Genomic DNA, 23154 nt, shown 5'->3' with positions numbered 1-23154 from the left:
AGTCCTTAGATACTGATGTGCAGTGAGTTGTTTGACGTTGAATTCTTATAAAATACAAGGAGAGGTAGAATGCTCTTTACTGTGTAGCAATATGTATGAGAATGTATATTGATAATTTTTAGCAGGAATTGAAGCAGATAGTAAATGCTCAATATTTGTATGACAAAGTTTTGTAGTAGATATTTTTTGTTTTACTTTAAAACAAAACTGTAACTGTAGGATATTTGGAATGAGGTCGTCTTATCAGCTGGTTGGTTTGCAGTAAAGGTCCTGTCTTGTCCTTTAACTTTTAAAAACTTCATATTTCTTTTAGCTAAAGATCTTATTCGCACAGCAGTTGGTCAAACAAGACTCCTTATGAAAGAAAGGTTCAAACAGTTTGAAGGACTGGTGGACAATTGTGAATATAAACGAGGTGAAAAGGAAACTACCTGTACAGATCTGGATGGATTTTGGGATATGCTTAGTTTTCAGGTATGTGGTCAAGTATTTTGAATATGTTAACTTTGAGTCTGTTTTTTTTGTTTTTTTGAAAATGAGGTAACAGTAGTATAAAAGGGTTAGTATTAGCTACTTATGTGCCTGTAATATTAGTTATGTATTTATTTATTTGTGGCTGCATTGGGTCTTCGTTGCTGAACGTGGACTTTCTCTAGTTGTGGCGAGCGGGGGCTTCTCTTATTGTGGAGCATGGGCTCTAGGTGTGCGGGCTTCAGTAGTTGTGGCACGCGGGCTTCAGTAGTTGTGGCTCACGGGCTTCAGAAGTTGTTTCTCGTGGGCTCTAGAGCACAGGCTCAGTAGTTGTGGCGCACAGGCTTAGTTGCTCCGCAGCATGTGGTATCTTCCCGGACCAGGGCTCGAACCCATGTCCCCTGCATTGGCAGGCGGATTCTTAACCACTGCTCCAACAGGGAAGTCCCTGTGCCTGTAATATTAAATGAGATATTAGCACCTTAATAAACTGTAATGTGCTGTCTAAATTTTTATTTTATTTATTTATTTGTTTATTTGACTACGTCGGGTCTTAGTTGCAGCACATGGGATCTCTGTTGTGGCATGCGGGGTCTTTTAGTTGTGGCATTCGGGAATCTTTTAGTTGTGACATGCGGGATCTTTAGTTGCAGCATGTGAACTCTTAGTTGCGGCATGTGGGATCTAGTTTCCTGACCAGGGATCGAACCCAGGCCCCCTGCATTGGGAGTGCAGAGTCTTAGCCACTGGACCACCAGGGAAGTCCCAAGTGCTGTCTAAATTTGATGACTGATTTCTTCTCCTCCCCTATATTGTCAGTGTGATTTCTATTTGGGTTGGAAACTGAGATTATATTCAACTGTTGAATAATCTGTAATGATTCTACATGTGAGAAGATGAGTAAATCTAGTCTTTAGTAGTTCTGTTCATCCATCAGTTACTGAGTTCCTACCGTGTGCCAGACATTGTACTAGGAGTTGATAAAATAAGGCACATTCTCGGCCCCAAAGGAGTTTGTAGTTTGATTAGTGAGTTAGACAAAATATATAATTCCAATCTAATGTAAAAAAGTGCTATGAGGGCTTCCCTGGTGGCGCAGTGGTTGAGAGTCTGCCTGCCGATGCAGGGGACGTGCATTTGTGCCCCGGTCCGGGAAGATCCCACATGCCGTGGAGCGGCTGGGCCCGTGAGCCATGGCCACTGAGCCTGCGCGTCCGGAGCCTGTGCTCCGCAACGGGAGAGGCCACAGCAGTGAGAGGCCCGCGTACCGAATAAAAAAAAAAAAAAAAAAAAAAAAAGTGCTATGAGAGAGGGAATCACTAGGAACATCAGTAAAGGCATGGGAGGAGATGACACTTTGTAGCTTTTTGAGCATATTTTAGAAATAAGCATATAAATTACTATTTCAGGAACCTATAGTCAACAACTATTAGACATTTCAAGAAAGCCTCAAACCTGAAAGAAAGAAGCCAAAGCAAAAATAAGAAGAAAGGTATTTGGATGGAGGAAGTGGACCAATCTAGGAAGTATAGTATCCAAATAATAGGAATTCCAGAAAAGGAGTACTGAAAAAATAGAAAATCATCCATGAAATGGTTTAAAAATTTTCCCCAGTACTGCAGGACATGAGTTCCAGGTTGAAGGAGCCCACTGAGTGCCTGTCACTGTGAACCAAGTGTAGACCCACACCAACGTATGCCATTAAGTATAACTGTACAACTCTTGGGATGAAGAGAAAACTGTAGAAGCTTCCAGAGAGAAAACAAGGTTCATACAAAGGGTCAAGGATCACAGTAGCCTTGGAGTTCTCAACTGCAACATTTAAAGCTGGGAGAACAATGCCCTCAAACTTCTGAGGGAAATAACTTCCAACCTGGAGCTCTGTAGCCAACCAATCAAGTGTGAGGGTGGAAGGGCATTTTCCAAACACACACAGTCTCAGATTTTACCTTCCAAGCACTCTTTCTTAGCAAGCTAAGTGAGAAAGTACCTCACAAAAATGAGGGAATAAGCCAAGAATGGAGGAGGAGGTGGGTTGGATCCCCAGCAAGGGGCCAAGAGAATTGAGGCCGAGGGGAGACAAGAATGTGTGAAGCATGCTTAGGAAGCAGCACTTCCTGATCAGCACAAGGGGACCAGGGGCTCTACCAGACCTGTCTCTGGAAAGCTGAACTGAGTAAAATACCTGATTTGTTTTTTATTAAGAGGAGATTTAATGCATTCTTTTTTTTTCTTTCCTATTTTTAAAATTTATTTTATTTATTTATTTTTGACTGCGTTGGGTCTTTGTTGCTATGCGTGGGCTTTCTCTAGTTGTGGCGAGCAGGGGCTACTCTGTTGCAGTGCGTGGGCTTCTCACTGCGGTGGCTTCTCTTGTTGCGGAGCACGGGCTCTAGGCGCATGGGCTTCAGTAGTTGTGGCATGTGGGTTCAGTAGTTGTGGCTCTAGGACTCTAGAGCTCAGGCTCAGTAGCTGTAGCGCACGGGCTTAGTTGCTCCGTGGCATGTGGGATCTTCCCAGACCAGGGATCGAACCCGTGTCCCCTGCATTGGCAGGCCGATTCTTAACCACTGCGCCACCAGGGAAGTCCTTAAGAGGAGATTTATACTTACTGTGCAGAGTTTAGACTGAATCGATGATAGACACATGAACAACTAAGCAAACAAAAAGCAAAACAATTATTACGTCTAGAGAAAAGTGAGTAAGGGAACATAATAGTCTCAATAACTTTATGGCCCAGATGTGAATAGTGTTTATGTAGTCATAATATAAGCATTACTTTGTGAGCAGTTTTTATACATTTACCAGTTTTCATATTGATGAGTTGGTTAACTAGTATCCTTTGATGGTGGTCAATTAATTCTGTGTTTCTTACTATCATTGTTAATTTATGGATTTAAAGATATTTGATGTGTTTTCATTATTTACAGTTACTGTCTTTGCTGATGCTTGTTTCTCAGCTTTGGCCAATGACAGCCTCTTCAAACTGGCTGCTGGGGCCTTTTTTCTTTTTTTTAAGAGTTGTATTGAAGTACAATCTGTGTATCATAAAATTAGCCTGTTTTAAATACCGTATGCTAACACATATATATGGAATCTAAAAAAAAAGAAAATGGTTCTGAAGAACCCAGAGGCAGGACAGGAATAAAGACGCAGACATTGAGAATGGATTTGAGGACACGGGGAGGGGGAAGGGTAGGCTGGGACGAAGTGAGAGAGTGGCAAGGACATATATACACTATCAAATGTAAAATAGATAGCTAGTGGGAAGCAGCCACATAGCACAGGGAGATCAGCTCGGTGCTTTGTGACCACCTAGAGGGGTGGGATAGGGAGGGTGGGAGGGAGGGAGATGCAAGAGGGAGGAGATATGGGGATATAGGTATACATATAGCTGATTCACGTTGTTATACAGCAGAAACTAACACAACATTGTAAAGCAATTATACTCCAATAAAGATGTTAAAAAAATTTTGCCTGTTTTAAGTGTACAATTCAATGACTGTCAGTAAATTTACTGAGTTGCACACCGTGACCGTAATCCAAATTTAGAACATTTTTAGCACCACAAAAGGATCCGTCCTGCCTATTTGCAAGTCAATCCCCATTCTCACTCCTAGCCCCAGGCATCACTAATCTTCTTGCTGTCTTTGTAGATTTGCCTTTTCTGGGCATTTCACATTACGTAGAATAATACAATATGTGGTCTTTTGTATGTGACTTCTTTCATGTAGCATGATGTTTTTGAGGTTCATCCATGTTGTAGCTTGTATCTATATTTATCAATTGATGGACATTTATATTGTTTCTACTCTTTGGTGATTATGAATAGTCTTCTATGAATATTCATATACAAATATCAGTGTGGATATATATTGTCATTTCTCTCGGGTAGATACCTAGATTTTGCTGGATCATGTAGTAAATTTATGTTTAACTTTTTAAGAAAGTGCCAAACAGTTTTCCAAAGTGATTACTCCATTTTATGTCTCCACCAACAATGTGTGCTCCTGTTTCACCACATCCATACTTGTTACATTGTCTGTCTTTTTTAATACAGCCATCCTAGTGGGTGAGAAGTGTCTTTGTAGTTTTGATAATGATGTTAAGCATCTTTTCATGTGCTTATTAGCCATTCATATGTCTTTTTTGGCAAAATGTCTAGTAAAATCTGTTGCCCATTTTTAAATTGGTTTGCCTTTATTACTGAGTGGTGTTTTTCATATATCCTGGATACAAGTCCTTTATCAGAAATATTATTTGCAAATATTTTCTCCCAATTTGTGGCTTCTGTTATAATTTCTTAATGATGTCTTTTGCAGTATAAATGTTTCTGATTTTTGTATTTTTTGGCCACACTGCACGGCATGCAGGATCTTGGTTCCCTGACTAGGGACTGAACCGGTGCCCCTAAATTGGGAGCGCAGAGTCTTAACCACTGGACCGCTGGGGAAGTCCCAAATGTTTTTGATTTTGATGAAGTTCAATTTATCAACTTTTTTTCTTTTATGTTGTGTACATGTCTAAGAACTCTTTTTGCCTAACCACAGGTCACAAAGATTTTCTCTTATGTTTTCTTCTAAAAGTGTTATAGTTTCAGCTCTTACAGTTAGGTCTGTGATCCATTTGTAGTTCGTTTTTCTGTATGGTGTAGATAAGAGTCTAAATTCATCTTTTTTCTTGAGGATATCCAATTTTCCCAGTACTGTTTCTTGAAAAGATTGTCTTTTCCTCATTGAATTACAGTGGCAACTTGTTGAAAATCAGTGATCATAAATGTAATCCTGAGTCGTTTTGACATTTAAATTTTTTTTTTTTGAGAGAGAGATTGAGAATACATATGAATATAAATGCATAGTAAGGGGACTTGAAGCAAGTTTACCAAACTGTTGACAGTGGTTACCTCGTTGGAGGAGATTGGAAATACCAGAAGGATGGGGATATTATTTGAATCTTTTAAAATGAGATTGTGTGAAGAGAATGAGAAGGCATGCCACAGACTGGGAAATGAATATTTATAAAAGTTGTATCTGATATTTGATATAAACATCTGTATCAAAATATACAAAGAACCCTTCAAACAACCTGATTTTTAAATGGAGAAAAGACCTGGTCAGACCCTTCACCAAAGAAGATATACAGATGGCAAGTAAGCATATGACAAGATAAGGCTCAACATCGTAGATCATTAAGGAATTGCCAATTAAAACTACAATAAGCTACCACTGGATGCCTATTAGAATGGCAAAAATCCAAACCACTGACAACACCAAATGCTGGTGAATATGGAGAGCAGCAGGAACTCTGATTCATTGCTGGTGGTACATTGCAAAATGGTACAGCCACTTTGGAAGACAGTTTGACAGTTTTTTACAAAACTAAACATGCTCTTATCATACAATCCAGCAATCACAGTCCTTGGTATTTTCCCAAATGGTTGAAAACATATGTCTACACAAATATGTGTACACAGGTGTTTATAGCATCTTTATTTATAATTGCCAAAACTTGGAAGCAACCAAGATGTCCTGTAAACAAAGAGAGAGAGATTGTATTCGTATTGTGTAATTTAGGAAACAAAAACATTTAGGATATCTCTCCTACCATTTAGTGATCAAAAATAATTTAGGAGAGTTATCCATATATGGCATTCTTTTTTTTTTTTTTTTTTTTTTTTTGCGGTACGCAGGCCTCTCCCTGCTGTGGCCTCTCCCGTTGCGGAGCACAGGCTCCGGACGCGCAGGCTCAGCGGCCATGGCTCACAGGCCTAGCCGCTCCGCGGCATGTGGGATCTTCCCGGACTGGGGCACGAACCCGTGTCCCCTGCATCGGCAGGCAGACTCTCAACCACTGTGGCACCAGGGAGGCCCCCATAAATGACGTTCTTTGTGTAGATTTTGAAGGTTTGTAAGACCAAAAAGAACAATGAACAATTTTACTATAAGAGTTTTTCACTTGAATACTAAATTCAGGGTGATTTAGTCTAATTTTATGTTGCCATTCTCAATTTTTTTGAAGCTTCAGTTTATTAGTTTGTAATTTTAATGTGGTTAGCATTAATCTGATAAACTTGTGCTTTATTTATTAATAGATAGAAGACGTAAATCAAAAATTCAACAATCTGACCAAACTTGAGGAATCTGGGTGGCAAAACAATAACAATACAAGCAAAAAAGTTTTTCGGGTAAGTTTGTGGGTTTCTAATATAGACCCTTCTACTCTAAATAATTTTTATTTTCAAGCTTTATAAACATTTAGCTTCAGATTTTTTATCATTTTTTAAAATAAGTTTCATATATTGCTTACAATGTGCTGATTGTCTTTGAAGAAAGAAAGGAAATGAGCAATGCAAAATTCAGGATGGTTATTTCCGGAGGGAGGAAGGATAGGGGCTATGATTGAATTGGGGCTGTGATTGATTGAGAGCTTCTGAGTTGCTACATAGTGGGTGTGTGTGTGTTTGTTTTATTCTTTAAATTGTGTTTATACATTTTTTGGTAATAATAATGGTAGAATTAGATAATTTATATAATGCTTAGTATGTGACAAATGTTGTTCCAAATACTTTACATGTTTTAACTCATTTAATCCTCAACAAGCCTCCTGAGGTGGGTACTGTTATCCCCATTTTACAGTTGAGGAATATGAGGCCCAGAAAGATTAAGTTACTTGCCCAAGTTGGAGCTGGGTTTCAGGCCAGACTTTCTCATTCCAGAATTCCTATTCTTATCCAGTAGGCTGTGCTTTTGTGTGATATATTTCAAAATGAAAGATTTTTTGGGTTTTTTTTGGCCATGCCGAGTGGCTTGCGGGATCTTAGCTCCCCGACCAGGGATCGAACCTGGGCGCCCTGCAATGTAAATGCGGAGTCCTAACCACTGGACCACCACAGAAGTCCTGAAATAATTTTTTAAATAGAAAAGAAAGAGGAACAATGGCTCTTTAGAATGTCTGTCTTCTTCCCTATACTTTGTCTTGTAAAATTTCCTATTACTTTATCATGATAGCTTCCATTCTTATCTATTTGTAGAATTTTTTCTAGTAATGTTTTAAACTCAGAGTTTTTGATTCAGATGAATGCTTCTCAAACCACAGTAGAGCATTGCCAGTTTTCCTTTTAGATTTTAGAAAAATGTCTGTGGTTATAAAATCAGGTTTCTAGATTGGTACTTTATCATGCTATGTAATCCATAGCAAAACTGTTTTGAATCCTTAGGAGTTTAAGCTGTTAGAGTATTAAAGAAACATTTTAATAAAATTATTTTACTAATTGTTATGACAAAGACTCAAAGGACATTGACAAAATTGATTGAATGAGTTTTAAATCTACTAAACAGTGAAGGATTCTTGAACATTTTGAAGCTACTGTGGATATTTCTTATTGAGTACTTAGTCCTGGAAACATTAATATCATCAGTGATGCAGATAATGGCTGTATCAGTACAGCAGTATATCAGAGCCTTGTAATTCTGCCCCTTGTCACCAGGTGTCTCTCTCCTCCTACTTTATTTATAGGCTACTGTTAAGATATTGGACAAATAAAATAAAATTTATCTTTTACCTATACTTTGTTACCATTCCCTTCTACCTCCTATTCATTGCCTCTCATTCCATCATTTATCCTGTTTCCATCTTTCCCTTTTTTCCATCAGTTTTTAGATATGTTTAAGGGTCTTATCTCTGTTTACATTAGGAAAAAGCAAAACAACAACAGCTAAACCTGTGAGGTCCACATCTCTTACAGTTATCTGTACCTCCCCTTCCCCCATTCCCATTTCTTTCTTCCCAGTCACAGACAAGCTTCCTGAAAAAGTTGTCTATACTCTGTCTTTATTATTTTGATTCCCACTTACCTTTCCAACTCACTGCAATTCAGCTTCACCCCCTCTATGCTTCCAGAACAGTTATAACCAAGGTTATTGATCCACTAATTGCTGCAGTTATTAGGTACTTAATTATAAAATCTACTCCCTCTGCAGTATTAAATACAGTCTACTCCCTCTTTCTTGAAATTATTTTATACTGATTTTCCTCCTACCTCTGTCCCTTTTTATCAGTCATGTTTGCAAGTTTCTTTCCATTTATCCCTTAAGTGTTTGTGATACTCCAGTTCCTACCTCAACTCTCTTCTCTCCTTCCATATTCTTCATGCGCAATCTTACCCACTCGGCGATGATTCCCGAATCTGTATTTCAAACCACTCTTACTGCTGACACAGTAATACTTTAAAATCTATGTATCCCAAACTGAAATCATCTTCACACACATCGATGTTTCCCTGTCTCAGAGAATGGTATTATCATCCCTCCAGGCGTCCAAGATAGAAACCTGGCTATCTTCTGTGGTCCTTTCCTTTCTGTATTTCACCACCTTCATTCCACCTATCTAAAAGATTGCTAAGTCCTCTCAATTCTTCCTCATATCTCCTGAATCTGTTTACTTTTTTCCATTTTTCCCTCCGTAATCTAACTACTAGCATCTTTTTCCAGTATCACTGAAGTAATCGCCTTCCTAACTGGCTTGTAACCCTCCAATCCATTCTCCAGGCTGGACACAGAGTGACTTTTCCAGAATGCAAATTTGATAATGTTAACCTCCTGATTAAAAATCATCAGTAACCTCTATTACTTTGTCCTCTGTGTAAATGTAGCTCCTCAAAATGGTTACATGTGAGGGATCATAATTAGCTGTTACTTACCTCTTGCCAACTCCTCTGTGCTTTCTTTCATTTCTGGTTTTGCAAACATGCTATTTTCTCTACGTAGCCCTTTCCTCATCCCATCTTGTAGCCCACCTAGCTGTGATTTCAGCTCAGGTGCTACTTCCTATAAGCCTTTCTTGGTGCCTCTGAAGGTTGATTAATTGATAAATTCAGCCCTCTGAATTTATTTCTAACACGACATTTATTCTTCTCAGTGTCCTTATCTAGCTCTTCCACTGTGAAGCTGAGACCTCCTTGAGGGCAGGAACTTTGTCCTTTACCTTTTGACCCCCAGCATTTTATTTATTTATTTATTAAAAATTTATTATTTTTAAATTTTTGCCTGCTTTGGGTCTTCGTTGCTGCATGTGGACTTTCTCTAGTTGCAGCAAGCGGGGCCCCTCTTCGTTGCGGTGTGCAGGCTTCTCATTGCGGTGGCTTCTCTTATTGTGGAGCACGGGCTCTAGGCACGCAGGCTTCAGTAGTTGCAGCACTCGGACTCAGTAGTTGTAGCCCATGGGCTTCGGAGCAGACTCAGTAGCTGTGGTGCATGAGTTTAGTTGCTCCGTGGCATGAGAGATCTTCCTGGACCAGGGGTTGAACCTGTGTCCCCTGTATTGGCAAGTGGATTTTTAACTACTGTGCCACCAGGGAAGTCCAACCCCCGCCCCCAAGCATTTTAGCACGTATTAGGAGCTTGGTAAGTATATGATGAATGTGTTGAGTATTTCATGTATGCCTTATTTGTTTTTCTTATAAGATGGTAATGAATCTCTTTAATAAGTCATAATTTCTCTTCACAGAAAAAAGTTGTCTCAGGTATAGTGAGTAAACCCAAACAGGATGATGGTGGAAGAATTGCAGCTAGAAATCGCCTAGCTGCCATAAAAAATGCAGTGAGAGAGAGAATTAAGCAGAAAGAACATGCTGAGGCAGCAGCCTCTGCAATGCCAAAGGAAGTGGATAAAATAGTGTTTGATGCTGGATTTTTCAGAATTGAAAGTCCCGTTAAATCATTCTCAGGTTAGTTTTTCTGCTGAGACTACTAAACGGAAATATTTGGGTTGGATGGGAGCTTGTGTAAGAGGTGAAAAATAGTTTTCACATGAAGATTTATGTGTTTTCTGTGATTTCTGAGAAATAGCTTATGGAAGGTGGGTTTGGTTTAATTTTCATTTGGAGTAAAAATTTTCCTCCTATCTTTTTTTTTTTTTTTTTTTTGCGGTACACGGGCCTCTCACTGTTGTGGCCTCTCCCGTTGTGGAGCACAGGCTCCGGACGCGCAGGCCCAGCGGCCATGGCTCACGGGCCCAGCCGCTCCACGGCATGTGGGATCTTCCCAGACCGGGGCACGAACCCGTGTCCCCTGCATCGGCAGGTGGACTCTCAACCACTGCGCCACCAGGGAAGCCCCTCTTATCTTTTTGAAATACAGTAAATATACCAATTTCCTTATTTTATTAAAAAAAAATTTTTTTTAATTTTTTTATTTGGCTGCACCGGGTCTTAGTTGCGGCATGCGAACTCTTAGTTGCGGCATGTGGGATCTAGTTCCCTGATCAGGGATCGAACCTGGGCCCCCTGCATTGGGAGCGCGGAGTCTTAGCCACTGAACCACCAGGGAAGTCCCCCATTTTCCTAATTTTAAAATATTGCAGTGTAACCAGCTTTTACTACTTCAGGAAACCATTCTTTCTTATGATTTTCTAACTCTGGTTGTATTTTTCAATAGCTATTTTTCATAGGCTATCTTTATTAGATTGAATTTATTTACCTAGATTGAAATTATATATAAGCCATATAATGAGAGGTCATAGTTGAGGTAATCTGTTCCTTCAATCTTGGTAGACACTTTTTTTTTTTTTTTGCGGTGTGCAGGCCTCTCACTGTTGTGGCCTCTCCCGCTGCGGAGCACAGGCTCCGGACGCGCAGGCTCAGCGGCCATGGCTCACGGGCCCAGCCGCTCCGCGGCATGTGGGATCCTCCCAGACCGGGGCATGAACCCATGTCCCCTGCATCGGCAGGCGGACTCTCAACCACTGCGCCACCAGGGAAGTCTGACACTTCTATTAATGCTTTAAGTGCTAGATGTTTATTTTCAAGGAGAAAGGGGCTAAGTCCTCTTTAAGTACTAATCAGGAGAAGGGATTTTTTTTCCTATTATTTAACTGTGTCCACTTGGAAGATTTCTGACAATAAACTTGAGTTGCTACTTAATATTTACATTAAAATGTAAATTTATCACCTCAAGTATATTATTACCTCCCTGTCAATTTAGGTATCACACCTAGTGTGTGGTTTTGGTGTGTTTCCTTTACCCCAAGCAGCTGCACTCCCTGGACTCCAGGAATTGCCTCACTGCTAATGGCATGGGTCCTTGTTACTTACTTCCCAAGGATCCTAGTGGTTTCCATGACTATGGGCCCACCACTGTCTATTCTTTCAGGGAGCCATCTTGGTACTTATGACCAGAGAGATCAAGGTTTTTGATCAAAATTGATCTTTCTGAAATTGATTTTTAATTATAGAACTCAATAGAGTTTTAATTGTAGAACTCATAGTTTATATGAGGTTTGTTACAAAACAGAAGTCCCCCAGGAAGCCCCACTCATCCCGTTTGTCACTTCCTAAAGGCAACCACTTCCAATGCTTAAAGGAGTCTTGGGGTATTGTTTACAGGCCTCTCTAAACAAGGTGTAGATTTTTTTCTTGAATTATTCCTTTGATGTACTTTCCTTGGTTTTCTCTGATCTTTCTTTCAGAAACTCTTATCTTTCTCCTGGTAAATAGACTGTTTTCATCATTCTTTCCTGTACTTGTCATTTTCTTCTACTTCCTGAATTTCTTCAACTTTCCTGTTGGCTATCATGTTTTTAATTCCCAAGAACTCTTTCTTAGTCTTTGAATGTTCCATTTTATAACATTCTGTACTTGTTTCGTAAGTGCACTGTCTTATTTTTCTACAGACGTTAACGATAGCTTTTACGTATTCTTCCCTTGGATAATTTGTTCCAAGGTACTCTCATCTGTTTGGTTTTGGTTTCTGTCTCTCGTATTAGAGTCTTCCATCGGGTGTCTGATGATCATTCACTGCTTGCTCGTGGTTAAGAGCGGGACTCTGCACGGCAGCGTGTGGGTAATAAGGTCTTTACTGTGGGGTGATTTAGCTGCACCATTATGCTGGGAACCTGCACATCATCACTGTATTTAAGTCTTTTCTCATGGGCTAGTTAGATTCCCCAGAGAAGATCCTTCTGATCTGTTGCCTGGAGGGTATAATTCTGGCTTCCAGTCTTTTAGGAACCACATGGGGGGAGGGAAACTGAGTGTATCAACAATTTAAATAATACTCATTTAATCCCCCCTTTACCATATAGTACCTGTCTCTCAACCTTATCCCCTAAACCAGAGATGCCCTGTTTCACCTTTTTGGGGAGATAAGCCTCTAGTTTTTTTTATCTTGGTGGTGGGAGGGGGTTGTTGACAGTTTCCCAGCTGTGCATAATGAGGAAAGGAATCTGGACTAATTGTTCTTTAAACTGACTTTGAACCAATCTTCCTGTTTTTACCTCTGCTTGCAGAGATTCTTGAGGCCACCAATTCTTTTGAGAGGTGCTGCAGTATAAACTGGGTTGATTCACATCTTTCCTGACTAGTGGCTTAGGATTTATTTTCTTGAGTCTACTAAGTAATATCCCACTCATCTATCTATATTACGCTTCCAAATTTTTCTGAGTTTTGTTGTTTCTGGTTTAGTTTCCTTTGTCCTTGAAAATTATATTTCAAATTTTAAAAGCCACTGACCTTAAAAAAAAAGGATGCTTTGTCCTTGTAGCATTCAACCTTTCAAGATTATCTGTTACTGTTTATAGTAGTGGAATGTCAAGAGGAAGCAGTTTAGTGTGTGTATTCAGTACTATCTTTAACTGAAAGTCCCGGGCATTGACTTTAACAAACATTATTTTATAGGAGAAAGGTAGGGGAATAGGAAGAATTTGCACTGTCTTCCTAGTTATAGTGAAAAATGAATGAAAGAGCTTTTTGGTATTAAGATGATTTCTCTCATCTTCTAGGACTTTCTTCTGAATGTCTTTCTCAACGACTTAGAATACCTAAGTCTGCCAGCAAAGCTGCGTCTGAGAGCAGGGCTGAGATGGGCGTTCTAAGACAAACCACATCACCAGAGAATCCTGATCCTCAAGGCACCAAAAGTGAACATGTTGATAAGACTTTGATTTCAAATATTCCTGGAAACAGGTATTTCTTTAATATTAAGAGTTTAACAGATGCAGACATTAAATACCATTTCAGATTGTTAACCTGGTTAAGTATGCAAGATATGTATTGTTTATTAAATTTCACAATGACCCTGTAACGTATAGGCAATACTTCTATTTTATAAATGAGGAAATTAGGGCTTCACATTTCAGATTGGTAAATGGTGATATCTAGATGGGCAAAGTAAATGCTGCAGAACCAAGAAGAAAAGAAGTAATATAGTGTTCTTTGTTGATAAACGGCGTGAAATTTTGGTGCTTGACAGATCTGAGCTCAAAACCAGCTCTATGACATACTAGCTATGAAACTTCAGGACAAGTTTAATTAACTCACTAAGCTTCAGATTCATCATCCACAAAACAGTGCTGATACCTCCCTGCAGTGTCGTTGAGAGGGAGGCACTTTTGTACCGGCCATTATAGAAAGTACCTTGAGGTTGCTGACTTGACAGATGGCAGTGAGAGAAGGGGGAGCTAATATGTACTGAACAATTATTATGGGCTGGACATTGTTCAAGGTTCCTATCATATATTATCTCATTTAATCCTCAAAACAACCATGTGAGGTACTAGATCTCCATTTTTAAAAAATGAGGAAACTTGAAAAGTTAGTAACTTACCCAAATTCAGCTTGCAGTTGGTGAGAGTGGATGTTACCTACATTCTTTATGCTACATAGTACTGCCTCTGCAAAGATGCATCAAAATTACCTATATAGTCCTTGTTCGTGGAACATAAATGTACCAGAAATATGATAGGAAAAAGATACTTTAAGTAGGAAATAAAATTGTAGTCTGGAGCCAAGATAGGACTGTTGGATTTATTATTAATCTGGAGATGGGACAGCATTGAATATTCTGCCGTCACACCAAACAAGGTTGTCAAAAAATAAAGAACACCCTATGCATTGACTATTTCAATGGGGAAACAAATGAAAGTTTTTCTTTTTAAATATTTCATGGAACAAGTTATAAAATTTCTAGTTTTCAGTATAAACTAAAGTATATTTAGCCTTTGTAGGGATTAAATTATTTTAGATGTTTTAGAAATCTGTGGATTATAAAATACCAATTTATTGTCATTTCTTAAATGCAGGTTACTTTACTTTGTATACCCTGTAGTTCATTATCCTGTACTAAGAAGATCCAAAATTGTATTTAAGTGATATTACAAGTACTCTTTAAAAATTTTTTTACTTTATTTCTGTTAATAGTCCTGAAAGAGCATCTTACAAATAAACAACTTCGTACAATGAAGGCAAAGTGAAGCTGAAAACCAGAAAAATAGAGTATATATACATATTTTTAAATGACTCCAAGAGGTTGAGACAAATGTTTCTAGTAAGATGCAAGTTAAGAACTTCAGGATTAAAATATATTGTGCTATAACTAGCTAACAAGTAAAGGTAGGCAACTCCAGCCATACAATAATTGAGTTGATGCTTTAATCCCCCAGAATTAAGCTTTATCCTGACTTTTTCTAGTATGTGGCTCTGGATTTGGCTGAGGTTCAAAAGATTGCCAGCAGACTGACCAGCACGGTCACAGCTTGTGAGCTTTCTGACGAAAATGCGTTTGGTTTGTAAGGCCATCCTGAAGTAGCTGTCATCCAAAACTAATCTATTTGGAACAGGCCTGATCTTGGATGAGGCTGCATCTTTGACCCATAAAGGATAGTCTCAAAACACAAGTCAAAACATAGCAAAATGTTTAATTATCTGAGTACAATGCTGCTTTTTTCCTTTTTCAGGAACAGCATGGTAGAAGATGCTAAGTGTCCTGGATTACAAGACTTAATTGAAGTAAACCATGTAAGTCCTATTCCAGTTCATTAGATAGCCCAGTATGTTATCTATTTATATCATTATATATAGTAACTCCATAAACAACCTCCAGAATTTCCATTGGAAATCTAAAGCAGTCATATAGAATTACAGTTCTTATTTCAAAGACCTTTGGCTTGTTTGAGATCATAGTACCAATTTGGTTTTCAGCTCACATCAAGATTATTTTTGTAAATAAAGTTTTATGGTATCACAGCCACAGTCATTTGTTTATGTATTGTATCTGGCTGCTTTCAAAATATAACGGTAGAGTGTTCATGTTTGTACAGAGACTCTTTGGATCACAAAGCCTAAATATTTATAGTTGGCTCTTGAACAACAGCATGAGGGGTTGCCATCCCTCTGCACAGTCAAAAATCCACGTATAACTTACAGTTGGTGCACCCCTTATACTTGGTTCTTCCATATTTGTGGGTCCGCATCCGTGGATTCAACCAACCACAGATCCTGTAGTATTTACAATTGTAAAGATTCTGCGTATAAGTGGGCCCTCGCAGTTCAAACCCATGTTGTTCAAGGGTCAACTGTACTACCTGGCCTATCACATGGAATGTTTGCCAATCTCTGAGCTGGACTGTTGGTACTTGCTGAGAAACTTTCCTTCATTTGTACTATTGCTGTAATATTATCTAATTGTTCAAGAAGCAAGATGGTAGGATTTACAGTGTTCTTTAGCTTGTGCTCAGAATGTCATCCTTGTATTATTTCTTATTTTTAATAGCAATAAGACTTTTCTGTTTGTTTCAATTTGGGGTAATTAAATGTAATAACATTTTTACTTCCAGGATGTAAATAAGATAAACTTTGAAATAAATTGTTTGCCTAGTGAAAGAATGAATTTGGCTCTCCTTGCTGGCAAAGCGGCAGATGATGTTAATACTAACAAAAAGGAAGAAATTTCAGATGTTGTGTATGGAATGGAGCTAAATTCAATTACAGCACAGGATGTTTTGATGATTAGCCCTGAAAAAAATGTACCATCACAAAATAACATCTCGCAGGAAGAAGAAACTAAAATTTCTCAGTCAGGTAAAGTCTTTTAATATATTTAAATGAGGCTTTGTTAAATAAATGAACTTGGACTAAAGTATAGATTATTATAAACACTTCGGGATACAGTTTCCAAGAATGAAGGTTGAGAAATTGGACACTTGCAATAAATGTCTTGTGAGAATTAGTTTGTGTTGTGGTACCCTACTATCCACCCAAACCTTTTGAGGTAGACCCATTAAAAATCAACAACAGATACTAATCCATATTGGATGTCAGCAGCACTTTACATTAGACCTAACTATGTGGCATCCTTTGTTGTTTGTGAAGACTCAGAAAAATACCCTGAAGTTTTTTTAGTTCTCTTCTTTTCCATCAAACATCCTCAAACCTTTCTTCAAAACACCCTCTTTTTCTGCCCTAGTGCCTTTTCCTACCTACTGTGTTGTGATTGTTCAGTAGGAAATGGCTCTTGTATTTTTGTTATAATATAATGTGTGATGGTTTCACCTACTATTTTCATCTGCTACTGCATGGTGCCCTTCTGGCTGGGGTCTAAGGCAAAATAAACATTATAACCTTGGTCAGACATTTAAGGCACTCCAGCTATGTTCTGGCATCTTTTGGGTACCTTTAAATTACAAGCATGAGATTTACTTATAGAAGCCTTTTTTTATACTGAAATTAAGGATGAGAATTTTACAAAGAAATTTAACTACATTTAAAAAAATATTCTAGCATAAGATGATCCATATTTTTCTTAGCATATGATGTATGGAATTTTTCATATCTTTCAAGGCTTTGTTCCTTTCTAACAACACTTAACTGCGAGAATATTACTTTAAAAGTTAAAAATTATTCCTTTTTGTTTTTCAGTACTATTTGATAATAAAAGTCTCACTACTGAATGCCATCTTCTTGATTCAGTAAGTTTTCCAACTTGATTTGAAAAGTTCTTTATATTCCAGATTTGTTTTATAAAATGAATATTACTCACTTTTCAATTTACGTGCAAAGTTTACATCTTGTCATTGTTTTATTTACTCTGAAATCCACTTTTATTCATTTTTTCTCAAAATGGGAAAAATTGTTATATTAATACTTTAAAATATAGTGTGCTTTAGTATTAAACTCTGAAGATTTAATTCTCTATATGGTTTATGTATCAAATTTGTTGTGACAAAGTGGTTGAATACTTGAACATCTAATACGTAGCTTGGATTATGCTGGGTAGTTCTCAGTGATGTATGAAAAATATAATGCAAGATTTCTATACTTCTGAAGCTTACAGTTGGGGAGATAATGTCTGTCCTACCTTCAGTCATTGCTTATTTTCATTCTAGTTCTTTTAGATTACTATATTTATGTCCTGCTATTTTATTTGGAAGCTCCCCAGCCTTTACTTTTAGTGACCTCTTGCCTTTAAATCTAGTGCAAACATTTGCCCATCTGTGAAGCCTTCCTGTATAAGCTCTCATCTCTCGCATGTTAATTTCTGTATAGGCACAGGTGCACAATGCATACAGTGCACACATTGAATCTCTTTTTAAGAGTATAATATGAATAAATGATACTGTATTCCTAAAACATATTGTACTTTCAGGAATCTATTTCCCTTATTAACTATACATTCCTCTTTAGGCAGAGCTGTCTGATTCGCATTCATGGGTGCTGGCACTGAATAGTAGGGCATGAATGGAATAGTGCTCTCTTGCCTACTAAGTGTTTACAGCATTGGCTTTCACCCCTACTGCCAGATATTTTTATTTCAATGATCTGTATTAGGACGTTTGTCAGGCGATTCTAACATGTGGCCATGGTCAACAACTCTGGTTTATAACCTTACCTTGAAATTTTCCAGGACCAATTGCTAAAATAAATCAGGGAGTGGCTTTGGTTTGCTAATCTTCGATCTCAGAATATAAAAAATTCATTAAGGCAAATGTAGGATCAAACAGAAACAATTTTTGTTAACCTCATGAAGCCTGGCAAATGCTTGGCGTCCTTAAGCCACTAATTTCTTAAGGACCTCTGAATATGTTGACTTTTATTATCTTTCGAAGATGCCTTCCTTGTATTCAGGCTTCTGGGGTGGCTACATCTCAGGAGCTGAACGGAGTGTGTTACTGCGACCACACTGTTCCTTCTTAGTCTTGGCCTTCTTTATTTATTTATTTTAAAAATAAATTTATTTATTTTATTTTTGGCTGCATTGGGTCTTCGTTGCTTCACATGGGCTTTCTCTAGTTGTGGTGAGCGGGGGCTACTCTTCGTTACAGTGCGCGGGCTTCTCATTGTGGTGGCTTCTCTTGTTGCAGACCATGGGTTCTAGGCGTGCAGGCTCAGTAGTTGTGGCACACGGGCTTAGTTGCTCCACAGCGTGTGGGATCTTCCTGGACCAGGGCTGGAACCCGTGTGCCCTGCATTGGCAGGCAGATTCTTAGCCACTGCACCACTAGGGAAGTCCCAGTCCAAGCCTTCTTTTTTTTTTTTAATTAATTAATTTATTTATTTATTTTGGCTGCATTGGGTCTTCATTGCTGCGTGCAGGCTTTCTCTAGTTGTGGCGAGCAGGGGCTACTCTTCATTGTAAGTTGCAGAGCACAGGCTCTAGGCGCACGGGCTCAGTAGTTGTGGTGCACAGGCTCAGTAGTTGTGGCTCACGGGCTTTAGTTGCTGCGGCATGTGCGATCTTTCCGGACCAGGGCTTGAACCCGTGTCCCCTGCATTGGCAGGCGGATTCTTAACCACTGCACCACCAGGGAAGTCCCAGTCTTGGGTTTCTTTAATCCTAGGCTGAGACCTAGAGAGACAGGGATTTCAGCATAAGGCCAAGTTATATAAACCTGATTTAATCTTGTTCTCAGAGCTGAATTCTGAATGATTAGTTCTGATAATATGTGGTATTATAAGTAAATCTGGATGTTAATGAATCATAATATTCTATTTTTGATACATTAGTAATATGATTAAAATTGCTTCACAGTTATCATATATTATCTTGTTGATAAATCTTAGTATCTTAAAACTTAGTCTCCCTGTGAATTATTTTCCACTTCCATAAATTTTAGAAGTTATATTTTTGGATTTTTTTTTTAATAGGTCCACCTGTCTATTTTAGACCCACATTATTACTAGCTCTGTGCATCATTTGAACTTGAAGTAGGGTTTGAGAGGGAACAAAGAAAAGGATCCCAGCAGGATCACACTAGTAAAAGACCTATTAAGTACAATTATATGGACTAGGATTTGTGGAATCTGCATAAGTGGCCTCAGTTTTATTCATCCTGCATATGTTGCTGAAGTCCATTTACATATTACTAATCACCTTTTAAGGCATATATTCCTAATATGCTTTTCAGTTAAAAAAAACTATGTGTTGAAATTAGATCCATGGAAAGTAGCATAATCATGTCATTAATAACTTTTTATTGTGTATAAGAAACGTCATTTATTAGTTAATCCATTACTAATTTGCAATGTTGAAAACTTAATTGGTGAAACTCTTGATGGTTACTTTAGTGACTTCTCTAAATTTATTCTCTAGCCAGGCCTAAACTGCAGTAATACATTCACTCAGGTGGAAAGAAGACATCAAGAACGTACCAGACACATTCCCTTTGGTGGTAACCTGATTACGTTTTCACCTCTAAAGCCCCTCAGTGGAGATCAACCAGAAGAATTTTGAATTTAAAAATAAATCCAGACGTTTTTCTTCATGTTATCAGTGCTGTGGTATATTCTTAGAATATTGAAAAGTTGAAGAATAAGTATTTGTGTTCACTTCTATTCAATCCATCTATATAGTGTCATACAGCAGCCCTCCGTATACTGAGGGCCTACTGTTGGGGACTTGAGCATCCTTGAATTTTGATATCTGTGCATGTGTATGAGGGGAGGGGGGGTGTCCTGGAACCAATACCCCCCACCCCAGGATTCTGAGGAACAACTGTATACTATTTCAATATTCAGTGTTCATCAAAGTATGTTTTAGATATGATACTGTATCTCAAGGGAAGTGGGGAAATTTTGTATATTAACCATGCAGAATAAAAATGTACTGTGCCTTGCCTCTCTTGTTTAAAATGTATAAGCTTAAATGTTAAGTATACCTACTCAGAGCTTATGAACATTCTTTCATTTAATCAAAATACAGTGTTAAACTCTGACAAATATTTGCATTCCTTTATACTTTATTCTTAATTTGAACTCTTAAATTTGTTGATGTTGAACAGCTTTGCATAGTGCATTTTCCAGGGTACGTTGAGTTTCTTTAGATGAGCTTTCTGGATTCTGAAGTCAGTTTACATGCTGCAGTTTCACATGGTTAAATTATAAGCGGTTCCCATTAAATTCTTGTATTTTTTTTTTTTCATTTTCCCCTTGACGTGACTGACAGCCTTTGAAGGAAATGCTGCCTTCCCTTAAAGAGAATTATATCAATCACTTAATGCGTTCGAAATATTTTCTCTTTTATGAAACTCTTAACTACAGGATTTGTAGAAGACAGGGTGATCAGAATAACAGAGCACCAAGATGACTCATTGTAGCTAAAGCTCGTCACCAGACCTGGATCCAGTTATTTCTGTTTGCAAATGAGGTGAGTGTTCGAGGTATTCACCAAACAAACAGCAACTTTATGGATAGTCCTTTAAGGTGAAGAGTTTGCAAACAAGAAGGGAAAGCACATCTACTTTTGTTGTCAGAGGAAGGTATGTTAGGCTTGTGGAAAAGACAGTATTTATTATCAAGCCCACGTGAGCAGTTAGGAGACTATGTGAGGTGCTGGTTTAGAAGCATATTCTCAGAATGCCTAGTCTTAACAAAATATAAAAGCAGCTTTAACAGCCCATTAATGAATAATCCAAGCAAGACATTCAGAACAAAGAAACATTTTATGTAAAAGTTAGGGTTTTCTAAGGGTCCAGGGCCATGAACATGTAAAAGAGATGGGTACAAAGCAACCCAAGACTTAGAATCTATATAAAGCAATATGCAACAATGGGACTGCCCTGGTAGTGCAGTGGATAAGACTCCGAGCTCCCAATGCGGGGGGCCCGGGTTCGATCCCCGGTCAGGGAACTATATCCCACATGCATACCACAACTAAGGAGCCCGTGTGCCGCAGCTAAGGAGCTGGTGAGTCGCAACTCAGGATCCCTGGAGCCACAACTAAGGAGCCTGCCTGTTGCAACTAAGACCTGGCGCAACCAAATAAATATTTTTTAAATGCAACATAACAATAAAATAATGTTTGCCCTCAAAGATAAAGTAGATGAGAATAAAACAATGTGAGTAAACATGATTTTTTTTGGTAGGTTTAATAAGATGTACTATTGAATCATTTAGAAAGCTTTTGGCTATTAAGTGATAATGAGTTGAACTCGAATTGGCTTAACAGTAAGGAAATTTATTATTTCACAAGTTGTCAGGGTGATTTCAGGCACTTTACAATCAACAGCTCAATGATGCCATCTAAGTCCAACATCTGTTCATAGTTCATTCTGGCATCCTTGGTGTCAGTGTCTCTAAAGCTGGGTCCTTTTGGAGTCACATGATGGTGCTAGTGGTAATCAGAGCTGTGTCCTTCCCTTTAGTCTGGTTAGGCCAGCTAATGCCACATCTCCATCTGCAGATCAGCTGGGGTTTGCTTAGACTAATCAGGTTTCCCTATTTTATCTGGGATTATACCTGGGTAAAACCAGGACTGTTAGGAAGCAGGGAATGAGTTGGGTAGGCAGCCATCAATGTGTCCTACAACTAGAGAGAGTGTCCTTGGGCTATTGGACTCTAGAATTATGAGGTATTACGAAAATCTTTAAAGACAAAATGAAAGAAAACTGGGTAGAACAAGAGCCTTTCCAAAAAGAAAAAAAAAAAGGAATTTCCATTTATTGAGGACCTACTATATGACAACCTCTTTGCAAACAGTATTTTATTCAATGGTCATAGTAACCCATTTTATAGACAAAAGATGTGTTATAAAATGTATTATACAGTTCGTTTTACAGACAAAGGAACCAAGGCTCAGAGGATTTAAGTAATTTTGTATAAACCAAATTCCCTTTTTTCTCCATAGCTTACTATGTTCTTCTGTTTAATCACTGGAGTACAACAGTCAAGATCAGAATGTTAGAATAAGGAATTAACATACTTTTTGAAATGAGACGTGATGTGCTGCTCACATCCCACTTTAGGACTAAAGGACTCACTTTTTTAGTTGCTATAACTTTTTGAAGCTGATTACATTTCTAATTAAAAACCTACTTTTTTTTCCCTCTATAAATCTGGAGATTTCATAAAACCAAAAGAACCCACGGGAAGATTGTCTGATACTGGTATCCATTACTGATTTGAAAGCAGTGAAGTATAGTTTAGAGAGATGAAATAGTTAAAAGGAGTCCAGAGAAATATACCAGAATGCTAACAGTAATTGTCTATGGGTTGCCTATATGTAAACTTTTTCTTTCTGCTTTTCTCATTTCCTGAATATATTATGTTTCCTGAAGTAAGAAAATAGAACAATTTCTTTGTAGCATCTGTTGGAGAGGTTAATTTGGGGGTAGTATTTACTCCTATTTACTTTTTTTTTTTTTGTCTTTATTGAATGTTACAATATTGCTTCTGTTTTATGTTTTTTGTCCATGAGGCATGTGGGATCTTAGCTCCCTGACCAGGGATGAACCTGCACTTCCTGCATTGGAAGGCAAAGTCTTAACCACTGCACTGCCAGGGAAGTCCCTCCTTTTTAAAAAATAGTTTAGCAAATATTGAAAACTTTGGGAGACTCTGATGCAGTATTAACATTGCTACATATTTCTTTTTCCATTGAGTCCATTGCGCATTATCAAGAATAAACTGCCCCAATTAAA

At 38.2% G+C, this 23154-nt stretch overlaps 1 protein-coding gene across 1 annotated transcript in view; it reads left to right on the top strand.

Annotated features, from left to right (window-relative positions):
* Positions 1-19983, top strand: part of DLGAP5 (DLG associated protein 5) — a 38212-nt gene extending 18229 nt beyond the window's left edge. The window contains exons 12-19 of the mRNA XM_004279327.4: positions 314-474; positions 6563-6655; positions 9976-10195; positions 13246-13429; positions 15199-15259; positions 16078-16321; positions 17159-17208; positions 19830-19983. Coding sequence (XP_004279375.1) covers positions 314-474; positions 6563-6655; positions 9976-10195; positions 13246-13429; positions 15199-15259; positions 16078-16321; positions 17159-17208; positions 19830-19970 — 1154 coding nt within the window. The 3' untranslated portion in view covers positions 19971-19983. The remainder of the gene's footprint in view (positions 1-313; positions 475-6562; positions 6656-9975; positions 10196-13245; positions 13430-15198; positions 15260-16077; positions 16322-17158; positions 17209-19829) is intronic.
* Positions 19984-23154: the final 3171 nt, after the last annotated feature.

This window comes from Orcinus orca, chromosome 2 (genome assembly GCF_937001465.1).
Source record: "Orcinus orca chromosome 2, mOrcOrc1.1, whole genome shotgun sequence".
In the NCBI taxonomy this organism is placed as follows: Eukaryota; Metazoa; Chordata; class Mammalia; order Artiodactyla; family Delphinidae; genus Orcinus; species Orcinus orca.
Note: the sequence above shows the minus strand (reverse complement) of the source record. Positions and strands in the feature narration are given on the sequence as shown.